We start from the raw sequence: 10,818 nt of genomic DNA, 5'->3' as shown, positions 1-10,818 counted from the left end.
GGGGGGGGGTCTTATACCAAGGAGGAGAGGACGGGCTTTTCCCATCAGAGCAGTTCCGCACTTCCCGTTACGATGGCAACAGTGCCCGAGGCCAAGCAACACAAGGCATCATGGGGCTGATAGTGACATGCAACATTTAGTTGTTAAATATTTGAGCTTTGGAGCTTCATCGCCGAGGACGAAAATATCTGGGAAAAGGATCAAATCACCTGAAAAACTTTGAACTATTCCCCTCATTCCCATCAATACAAGTCAATCATTAAACGGCGTGAGGATATTTGATTTTGGTTTGCATTGAAAATGATCCAAAGTAGTGTACGCCCACAATTTGTATTGACGTTTTTTGTTTGTTTTTTTTTTCCCCTCGCACAATTTCCCCTGTTGAAAATCAAACATGTCAATATTAAACACAATCCCAAGCAAACGTGAATGCAGTTTTTAAAAGGTGATTTTATTAAGAAAATAAAACAAAAGCGACCTGGCCCTGAGCAAAAAAAAAAAAAAATACCCCCGCCACCCCCTTCTGTTAAATCCTGAACTGGCTAATCACATTTTTCTAAAGAGTCCATTTTTACTAACCGCACCCAAGCTTGATTACATCCAGAATCAAATGGAACCTGTTTGACAGAGTCAGCCAAAAGATCTCAAAAAGCTACAACAAAATGACATGACTCAAAAGAAATTCAAGAACAGACGAAAAATGAATTGATCAGTCTGAAAGTCTAAAATCTATTCAGTTTTAGGACTCCAGCAAATCACGGTGTTATCTCTGCCCCTCATTTGGCTCTCTGGCCCTTTTTTTTTTTAAGAGTTTTAAAATTGAACTCCAATGGGTGTATGAAATAAATATTGTACACAACAGATTTAGAACGTGTATCAAGAGACTCATGTGTGACACACTGCAGAAGAGCAGGCGCTCTCTTAGGATATCACGTCTGATGAAACCATCCTGCATCATTCCCCCCATGAATAGAACACCTCATCGCGTGAAGAAGTTGCATCAGACGACACACAACACAGCACGCACATGCACCTGATGGTGAACAAATATTGACATGGACAACATAACAAACGTCTTCTGTCAAGTTTAAGTCCTCTTAAGGCACTGCGGTAAGAATCTTGAGTTGAATGAATGTTTATATAGAGACAATTCATGAGAGAAGTGATCTCGAGGTACTGTGTACGGTATATAAAAAAAAAAAAGACTCTTAAATTGCAAACTCCCCCTTTGAATGAATTGGCTAATCACGTGAGTCCATGTCATGTTTGCGAAAATCTGTACCAAAACTGCGCATTGTCTCCACTTCTAATTAGGGCCCAAGCAGTGACCACTGCAAGGTCACTACTGTTTTTGTCGAAATTATGATTCAGGCCCGAGCAGCGCCTAAAGTAGTGCACGGACGCCATGAAATGAATCCAACCTATAAATTGTCATCAAAGCCTCAAGGTGTTGATCTTGCTCCACGCCAAATATTGTAACTTTACGGCAAAGGACTCGGCTGTCGCAAAGTCTTGATGATTGAGCGTGACGATAAACGTTGCTTTTACTTGACCCACGTGATCCTATCTTATCCAAAATTTCTCTTATTTGAAATCCAGGCTTGAAGACATCTCCGAACTTATTTTTCAACATAGTGGTAGCGCCACCTAAAGGAAATGTTTAGTTTTTTTTTTTTTTTTGCCGTTCAGGATAAGCCGATCTACTTCATATTTGCTCAGAAGATGTTAAAACACGAAATTTGTGAGTTTTCATGAAACGTTGTTGCTGTGGCAACGCGCAGTTCTCCAAAAAATACAACGGACGCTGGTGGGCCATTTTTTTTAAAATTCCAAAATAAAAAACAATTAAATATTGGTGATTTCGCCAGGCCTGATGTGTGTGCAAAGTTTCATGAGTTTTTGTGAATGTTTAGACCCTTAAAATTAGCGTCGTATTTTTGAGAACTGCGCGTTGCCACAGCAAGGCAACCCCCCCCCAAAAATAAACACTTCTTTCCTTTAGGTGGCACTACCACTTTGTTGAAAAATAAATTCAGAGATGTCTTCAAGCCTGGATTTTCATGACATTTTTGAGGGTCGAAACATTCACAAAAACTCATGAAACTTTCCACACACATCAGGCGTGGCAAAATCACCAATATTGTATTTTATTTTGGAATTAAATAAATAAATAGGCTCACCAGCGCCACCTTGAAATGTTTAACTGACACCTGACCTCTGCAGCCTCTGCGGCTTTCTATTGATCGTGTATGCAAATTACAAGTGATGTATCAGAAAAACACTCCCTTCTTCATTTACACGTCACGCCTCTCAGCCCAGTCCACCAATACGCCCCTCAGTGGGCACCTGGAGGCCAAAACATCTCTCGGTACAAAAACAATGGATACCTTGTGACTTCAAGGTATGTCGCATGAATTGAGACATTGTAACAAACTCAAGGACATCTTATCGTGTTGCCCACCCGAAGTTGAACCTTCCTGTCTGTACTATCAGTTAACAAGGCCTCAGTTTCATTCAGCTCAAATTGGCCCTTTTTTCCGTGTGCTCTAAACACACGCGTTCGAGGTCAATCAAGCATACAACAAAATGAAATTTTTAAACATGATAACTTTTTTGTCTATACTCCATCAGTCAATTTTCTGGTATCAAATGTGAGACTAATAAAGGTTTTCTTATCTTAACATCTTTACAAATGAAAACATTATAAAATAAGACAAAGATGGAAAAAAACATGGCCGATTTTTCTCTCTGCTGGAACTTTAATTCTATTCTCCCAAATATTGAAATTGGCATTGAAAAAAAAATCACTAGCGTTCAGGCCCGAGAGAGAACTGTCTCCTTCACCGTGAAAGGCACTCACAAACTGGGAGAAGTTCTTTCATGAAGACGTCTTACCACAGCAGCAACAGAATCACAAGACGAGTTTCTGAGTTGGCTCACAGAAAAAACAGTTTCAAACACAGCTTAAAGACCATCTCCAACTCATGCAAATGTTTCATTACTTATCAATTCCGGGCGTTTTAAAGCTATCCTTGTTCAAAGAATGGCGTACACCTTGTATTCTGTGGGTCTGCGGGCCCTTGGTATGCACTGTGCTCACTTCCCATGTCCGTAAATCAACAGCGCTAATGAGTTGGGAGAGTTAGCCTTGTTTTAGGGAGGGAAGGACTGAGTTATGGCCCAACTGATAGCAGATACCACCTCGGGGTGAGGAAGCTTTCTCAGGTTACAAGAAAAATGTCATTTTCACTTCAACTGCCCGCTGTCTTTTGAATGACGGCGAGTCCATGAGTAAAAATGTCAGAACTTGGAACGTAAACGAAGACCAGGACAAATCTATAACATCCGAATTTTTCACTTCAACTGCCCGCTGTCTTTTGAATGACGCCGAGTCCATGAGTAAAAATGTCATCATTTTAACGTAAACCAAGAACAGGACAAATCTATAACATCCGAAGGTGGCCTGCAATAATGTCGACAATCACCATGACTCCAATGAACAAAATATGGAAGTTTTTTTTTTTTTGAAGCTTGCCTAATATGATGATGGATTAAAAAACACAATTGCATGTCCTAGTACAGTATTTTCTTGGCATGCATTTGCACACTTTGATTCCGTCTGTCTTGATCACGTTCAAAGAGTTTCAAGGAGTTAATCACGTGTTAAATCTCAGTGGCTTGGCGGCTGAGTGGTTTGGACATCTGTCTCACCGTTCTGAGGTTGGCAGTTCAAGTCCGGGGTGCCAAAGAGGCCACACTTGATGAAATCATCCAAGTTCAAAGGTCAAAGTGTTGCCTGCCGATCACCATGACTCCAATGAACAAAATATGGAAGTTTGTTGTTTTTAAGCTTGCCTAATATGATGATAGATTAAAAACACAATCGCATGTCCCAATATTTCCTTGGAATGCATTTGCATACTTTGATTCCATCTGTCTTAATTATGTTAAGTTTTAAGGAGTTAATCACGTGTTAAAAGTCCATCTTTTTAATATTAAATCTCTGTGGCTTGACGGATGAGTGGTTAGGACATCTGGCTCACAGTTCTGAGGTTGGCAGTTCGAGTCTGGGGTGCCAAAGAGGCCACACTTGGTGAAGTGATCCAAGTTCAAAGGTCAAAGTGTTGCCTGCCGTCATGTTTGGGGAGATGGCTCACTGGTTTGCTGAAGGTATTGCTTGATAACAGAGATGATAGTCGACACCTCTGCCATGGCGCCTTTGCCTGCAATAAATTCAACAAGAACAAATAAGACTGAGACGGAACGTGCGCTCATAATTATTCAACATTTTAACTTGGCCTACACCTCTGCCATGGCGCCTTTGCCTGCAATAAATTGAACAAGAACAAATAAGATTGAGACGGAACGTGCGCTCATCATTATTCAACATTTTACATTTTAACTTTGCCCAGTGCAAATTTATTTGCATCTGTTTGCATTTGACAATTTGTACTTTACATTTTGGAGGATCCGTTGAGGTCGTACATTTTCCTGTATGCTTAAAAGACGCGATCTTACCATCTATCCGTGTTCATTGTATTCTCAGGGCATTGAATCGATCGCAATTGCACTGTTGTGGCTGTCATCGGGGCACGCATGGACTTGTAGGCCACTTAGGACAGCTGCAGTTTGAGTGTAAACTTACAAAAGCGAAACTAAACACAAAACGATGACTGTGTCTCGCTTTCTCTCAAAAACAGGTGCGGTCGTAAAAATCCCAAGTATCAGACTCCTTTTGTCCCCTCTCATACCTTTCGTTTTTTTTTTTTTTGTGGTATGATTGTACACACACCTTTGTCTCCACACACCAGCTTCTTTGCAATGCAGGGGATTTCCACATAGCCAAACTCTTTCAGCTTGTGTATTTGCTGGGCTGTGATGGGATGCTGCCACATAGCGGTGTTCATCGCAGGGCAGAAGAGGAGAGGGCGACTGGTATCCCAGGCTCTCACCACACACGTCTGAAAAATGATAAATGCTTAGTCATCTGAAATTCATGTTAAAAAAAAATGAAAACAAAATGGTTCCAACATTCACGGCTCTCACCAGCAGGTTGTCACAAATGCCGCTAGCGATCTTTCCGAGCGTGTTTGCATCTAAGGGGGCGATGACGAGAAGGTCTGCCCAGCGTCTGAGCTCAATGTGAAGCACCGGGTCAGACCGCTGACTCCACAACTAGAACAAAAACACAATTCATCGACATGACTCACGGTGAAGGAGACAACTAAAGTCTCTCAGGCAAAAGACAAATCATTTCAAAACTTTTGGGGCATTAATGTGACCCTATAACCTGTACAATTCAATTGAAAAGAAAAAAGAGCGCAAATAAAAATGAACAACTGAAGAATGGTTGCACAAATGTGTTCACCTCATAACTGTGATGTGACACGTTCACATTCAGTCTCGCGTTAAGTGGGAATCCATTTTTACTGGGCTGCCAGTGAATGAGTTAATATGAGTTTGAGAATGATAGGTTATTTCGGAACACAGCCACATCCCTAGTTAGAAAGTCACCACAACTTTGATCAGAGGTAGACTTGGCTAGATTTGCGCCCCGGCCAAATTCCACCTCCAACACTCCATTATACTATATTAAAATGCCGCGTTATAAACTAATTAAAATAATGCCGACCGCTTTCATTATTTTGCGTGCTAGAAAAACTTACCTCCCATTCATCTTTGTCACTGTAGACCTTTACTGACACTTCTTCAGGGTTATAAAAGTGCTGGGCATGCTGAGTTGTGACCACTCTTACATCCACCTGAACAAGAAAATATCCAATGTTGGCCTCTGACTTAGTTCTCTATAGACAACACAAACCCCAGTAAACTGGAGAGTAGAGTCAAAAATGGATGGATTTTTGTGTGGGTAGATTATCAGTGACAGTTGAAAAAAAGTCTCCTGCTTTCATATGTGACTTTGTTTTATGTTGCTATGGTGATTAGACTCAGTCCGTAGCCAAAGAACTCATAGAACTTTACTAGTTAAAAAAAAACTCACCCCGGGGAAATGAAGAAGTTCAGAGACCAAAACGGGAAGTTTGAGGGCAGCTACGCTCCCGGTCACTCCAACGAGCACACAAAATGTCCCGGTTGTCTTCACCAAGTCGCTTGGAGGCTGAGAATCATCTTCATCCGTCTGCATATTGACAGACTACCGAAGGTGAAACGCTCCTTACCCTTGTTTTTGTTTTCCAAAACGGTTTGTAGTCTACGTTTGTGGATTCTTTCGCATCGTTTCAACTTCCGCAAATAAACGACAGCGACCAATCGGGAGTCGAGTAGAACGAGCCAGCCAATCACAGTGGAGGAGGATGTAGCGTAACTCTATCTCGCTCACGCACGTCTCGGAGATGACAGCGCGAGAACGCGCCCGTTTGTGGAATGTTCTGGCCGCTTGCTCAACAGCTTGCATGCGGAACGGAGACATCGTCTTGTCTTTTGTTTGATTTAGAACAATTTGACTAATACAAAACAATAATGACATTGACGCCTCTTGTTTACTGGGCTCAACGCCACGAGGAAATCTTCCTTCGCGTGGAGCTGACTGACGCTCAGGTAAACTTGTAACTGCCATTGATGTTTTTCGAGTCAGAAAACTGAAGCCGGGGATAAATATTTACTACAGCAGTACTGACTTGAGGGAGTCCGTAACACGTAACCATTACGTCACAGGGAGATGGGTCAAGTTGCTCATATCTTGTGCTTTTTAACTGCTTGTTGTAAGGTGTCCTTGAGTTCTTAGAAAGGCGCCCACAAATAAAATGTATTATTATATCTTCGTATGAATGGGCCTAAACTTGCTTTTTCTCATTGCAGAACATTGACGTCCACGTGCATGAAAACATCCTTCACTTTCAAGGTGACGTTTCTGTGCGTCTGTGGTGTTTACGTGTGGTGTTTACGTTGCTGATGCTTGTTGGGTTGCGGGGCCTCTTTTGGGGGGCATATTTCATATTTTGTGTGTGTAGCCCAGGGCCATGGGGCGAAAGGTCAGCACCTGTACGACTTCACCCTGGAGTTTCTTTTACCTGTAAAAGCACAGGCATCTGAGGTACTCCTTCCATGTCCATGTTCATGTTCATGTCCTTGCCTCCTAACTGACTTTGTGGGATGTGTGCAGGTGGCTTACAGGTCCACTCAGCGTCAGGTGAACATCAGCGTGAAGAAAGAACAGTGGGGATGGTGGGAAAGGTTGACCAAACAGGAACGCAAGCCGCTCTTCTTGGCTCCTGATTTCGACTGCTGGCTCGACGAGTCGGACGCCGAGATGGAGATCAAGGTGAGCAATGAGCTGCCACAATGGTACCTTGATATATATATTTTTTGTAGGCCAATGCCATTTCCGATATTTGGTAGAAAAAAAAGAATAATGAAATGAATTACAGGCATAACCTTTGACTGTTTTACAATACTTTGTCCTTTGCAGAGTTGCATTTAAAGTATACAAGATCTCGAGAGTGTTCAAATGAAACAGCGGCCATTTTTACACCGAAAATTATGTCACGTTCAACCGCAGATACTTTTTTTTTTTCTTCAATTTTTCCAAGACTTAGGGTAAAAAAAAAGGGGGGCTAGAATTGGCTGGTACTGAATGAGTTTAATGGGTGGATAAGAGGCAGAAGATATAGTTCGCAGGGAATAACGTTTTGTCAGCCATGGAGACAGTCATCATAACACACCTAGCAAATGTCAACATTTTTTAAACGATATTTTGGGATGCTATTAAATTATGTTACGAGCTTGGCCACGGAACAAATTAAATTTGTAAGGGTACCACTGTAGTTTGTGAAGACAGAAAAAGAGAAACGATTAGCTGGTGTGAATAAATTGCCTTGTACTTTGCGAAGGAGGAGAGAAAAATCAGACGAAAGGCTTCGCGGCATGATGAGGAAGGTGAGCGTGGACAAAAGTTTCTCCATCTGCAACTGGCTAAAGTTTGACCTTGGCAAATAGTCATGGATGCTTTTTTTTTTTTTTTTTTTTGCCTTTTAGGGTCCATCAGTCTGAAAACAGGGTTTTTGTTTACATACAACTTGGTGCAGTTTCTTGGCTTTTCGTGGATCTTTGTCAACATGACCATTCGCCTCCTAAAGTTTGGTCAAGGTGAGACTGCGTGTGCATGCTTGCCCCCCCCCCCTCCTCTCGCATGATAGCCACACTAACGCTGCTCGCATCATATTTCAGATTCCTTCTACGACACATTTCACACCATTTCCAGCGTCATGTTCTTCTGCCAGATCCTGGCAGTTGTCGAGGTCCTCAACGCTGCTTTTGGGCTGGTCAGGACAAGTGTGACCCCAAATCTTATACAGGTCTGTCTGACGACGTGAAATCTTTTGGAAATAATACGAACATTTGTCTCAACGTAATCCTCGCTCTCTTTAATAGTTGTTTGGGAGGAATTTCGTCCTCTTCGTTATTTTTGGTTGCTTGGAAGAAATGCAGAATAAGCCGGTGGTCTTCTTTGTTTTCTATCTGTGGAGTGCCATTGAAATATTTAGGTAGGTCATTTTCTGAACGCTGCTTATTTTCACCTCTCACTGTGCATTTAATTAGGTAAGCATACACATCTGTCGTCAACGGAGGAGCGTTATTCCACCCAAAAAATAAAATGCAACTTTTCTTTTAATCTGACCATCCATTTATTTTCTTGAAGCGCTTGCAGAGGCGGGTGCCATTGAAATATTTAGGTAGGTCATTTTCTGAACACTGCTTATTTTGACTTCTCACTGTGCATTTAACTAGGTAAGCATACACATCTGTCGTCAATGGAGAAGGAGCGTTATTCCACCCAAAAAATAAAATGCAACTTTTCTTTTAATCTGGCCATCCATTTATTTTCTTGAAGCGCGTCCAGACCAACTAAAAACAGTACTCAAGTACTGTTTCTCTCGAATATGACTTAAATTACCCATTAAATATTACAAACAATTTTAAATATTAAGTAGATGGTCAGTGAAAAAAACTACTAGAAGTATTAACTGGTGAATAACTTTGGATTTTTCATATTTTTTAATAAGGGCATGAATATCAAGTAGGAAAAAATACAAACTTGAAATCTTATTTCAGGTATTTCTGAAAAATCTCAAATCAAATTCAGCTATGAGAAAGGGTCATAACTTTTGAAACAGCACAGCTTTGAGTTGGGAGTTCCTGTCGGCTGAAATGTGGACATGTTAAGGCAGGCACAGATGATAGTTGTTGACAACTGTTCTTTTTTTGCAGCGTGTAAGGTAAACTTCGATTGAATGTGACGCCGGAGGTGTTGTACCTCTTCTGACTACGAGTCTCAAGTCATTGTTGTTTTGTCGCATGCTTTGCATTTGCTTCTGGGTGCAACCGTGGCTCCCGTCTGCATTGATGTGACCGCCTGGCTGGGTTTGATTGTCGAAAACAAGAGTCAATATCGGGAGTCGGGTTGGTGAAGCGGCTGCGTGACAGCGCTTGAGGCACAAGTCTCTTCGACAAATTAAAACAAATAGCCGAACGGTAACAGATAGAAACAAAAGTCGCAGAATGAAGTTAACAGATTAAAGGTAGCATTTTTCTCGACCATCCATTTTCCACCGCTTTTCTTGACCAAAATACTCCAAAGTGAAAAGTCTTACTGACAAGTCAATGTAAAATGTTGCTCCCCACCTCTGAGCACCTGTCCTCAAAAAGGTCAACTTATGTTTTACCAGTGAGGTCATATGACTTTCTAGTGTATCAGAAGGCATAATGTCGAAATAATGCAAATGCTAATGAGTCTTTGCCGCAGGTATCCATTCTACATGCTGGGATGCTTCAACACCGAGTGGAAAATCCTCACATGGTTGCGATACTCCCTCTGGATGCCCCTTTACCCGTTAGGTGCTCTCGCCGAGGGTACGTTTGCGTTCACCCGTCTGAAAGTTGAACCAGTGATGAAATCCAAACACAAGTGTCCCTCCCCAAACAGCCGTCGCCGTGGCCCAGTCCATTCCCATCTTTGACAAAACCAACCTGTTCAGCATTCCTCTGCCAAGGGCTCTCGGCACATCACTGAGCTTCTCCAATGTCCTGCGTGTGCACCTCGTGCTCATGTTTCTAGGCAAGCGTGCACTTTGGAACAAAATATGACATCTCTGAAGAGCAATCTGAAGTATCTTGTTCATCCCTTCTTGCAGGACTTTTTCTCAACTTTCGTCATCTCTACAAGCAAAGGCAGAGGCGGTTCCGCGCCACGAAGAGAAAGGCTCATTGATGCGTCGCTCCTCACGCGCCTGTGCTGCCTGTTTGTTTCGTAACGTTTGTTTGAGATGGTCTCATTTTTACAGGCGCCTTACCGTGTTTTCTTAACTTCCTCCCTTGAGGGTTTATTTGCACTACCAAATACAACCGTTTTACTGTGAGTCTGCGTGTTTCCTTGATGTCCCAGGAAAGTGAAAGTGTATTTTTTTAACCTTACACAACACTGAAAAAGTGTTAACGCTGCGAAATGTTTAAATTTTGCGAAATGATTAAAAAAAAAAATCACAAAGTATACAAAACGAAGCTTCAAAATATCGGAAAAATAAAGCAATGGTCTGCACACTCAACGCTATGGGTGTGTTTACTGAACGGGTTGAAACCATGCTCTGCTTAACTGTCAAAAAATAAACGCTACTTTGTCTTTCCTATTCCTACACATACTGCTTGATCCACAAACAATGAATCTGCTGAAAGCTTCTGGTGCCGCAATAGATTCCGCCAGGGACAACGAGGCGTTCTAAAATGGCCAGAAACGCTGACATTAAACCCCCGTTCCCCACCTCCTTACTCTTCCATCTCCATATTTGAATACTAGTTACGTCT

The 10,818-nt window shown here is 41.9% G+C and overlaps 2 protein-coding genes across 4 annotated transcripts; one reads left to right on the top strand and one right to left on the bottom strand.

The window, feature by feature from the left end:
• Positions 1 to 3,842: 3,842 nt before the first annotated feature.
• Positions 3,843 to 6,214, bottom strand: ppcdc (phosphopantothenoylcysteine decarboxylase). Of its 2 annotated transcripts, XM_019875913.1 has the most exons (5): positions 6,002 to 6,207; positions 5,667 to 5,762; positions 5,047 to 5,175; positions 4,793 to 4,961; positions 3,843 to 4,223 (listed from the first exon to the last, which is right to left on the bottom strand). In XM_019875913.1, the coding sequence occupies exons 1-5, from the start codon at positions 6,143 to 6,145 to the stop codon at positions 4,135 to 4,137; spliced, it is 627 nt and encodes a 208-aa protein (XP_019731472.1). In that variant the 5' UTR covers positions 6,146 to 6,207; the 3' UTR covers positions 3,843 to 4,134. The 2 variants fall into 2 exon arrangements, with proteins under 2 accessions (XP_019731472.1, XP_019731473.1); XM_019875914.1 differs by lacking the exon at positions 5,667 to 5,762 and having other exon boundaries at positions 6,002 to 6,214.
• A 172-nt stretch (positions 6,215 to 6,386) lies between these two features.
• On the top strand, positions 6,387 to 10,609 carry hacd3 (3-hydroxyacyl-CoA dehydratase 3). 2 transcript variants are annotated; one of them, XM_019875912.1, is made up of 11 exons: positions 6,387 to 6,558; positions 6,820 to 6,862; positions 6,972 to 7,054; positions 7,124 to 7,282; positions 7,848 to 7,896; positions 7,996 to 8,106; positions 8,188 to 8,315; positions 8,392 to 8,504; positions 9,764 to 9,870; positions 9,944 to 10,075; positions 10,152 to 10,609. In XM_019875912.1, exons 1-11 carry the CDS (start codon positions 6,481 to 6,483, stop codon positions 10,226 to 10,228), a joined length of 1,080 nt encoding a protein of 359 aa, XP_019731471.1. In that variant the 5' UTR covers positions 6,387 to 6,480; the 3' UTR covers positions 10,229 to 10,609. The 2 variants fall into 2 exon arrangements, with proteins under 2 accessions (XP_019731471.1, XP_019731470.1); XM_019875911.1 differs by having other exon boundaries at positions 6,388 to 6,558; positions 7,845 to 7,896.
• Positions 10,610 to 10,818: the final 209 nt, after the last annotated feature.

This window comes from Hippocampus comes, unplaced genomic scaffold (assembly GCF_001891065.2).
Source record: "Hippocampus comes isolate QL1 unplaced genomic scaffold, H_comes_QL1_v1.1 scaffold142, whole genome shotgun sequence".
NCBI lineage: Eukaryota > Metazoa > Chordata > Actinopteri > Syngnathiformes > Syngnathidae > Hippocampus > Hippocampus comes.
The sequence above is the reverse complement of the archived record's forward strand: the minus strand, read 5'-3'. Positions and strand labels throughout refer to the sequence as shown.

Bases quoted from the DNA above. Each gene is read 5' to 3' on its own strand.
- ppcdc (XM_019875913.1), bottom strand. From the start codon at position 6,145: ATGCAGACGGATGAAGATGATTCTCAGCCTCCAAGCGACTTGGTGAAG. The intron at 5,176-5,666 runs GTAAGTTTTTCT...TTTTTGTTCTAG, and splicing joins GTGACAAAGATGAATGGGAG to TTGTGGAGTCAGCGGTCTGA. The intron at 4,962-5,046 runs GTGAGAGCCGTG...ATCATTTTTCAG, and splicing joins GCATTTGTGACAACCTGCTG to ACGTGTGTGGTGAGAGCCTG.
- hacd3 (XM_019875911.1), top strand. From the start codon at position 6,481: ATGACATTGACGCCTCTTGTTTACTGGGCTCAACGCCACGAGGAAATC. The intron at 7,283-7,844 runs GTGAGCAATGAG...GCCTTGTACTTT, and splicing joins ACGCCGAGATGGAGATCAAG to GCGAAGGAGGAGAGAAAAAT. The intron at 8,505-9,763 runs GTAGGTCATTTT...TCTTTGCCGCAG, and splicing joins AGTGCCATTGAAATATTTAG to GTATCCATTCTACATGCTGG.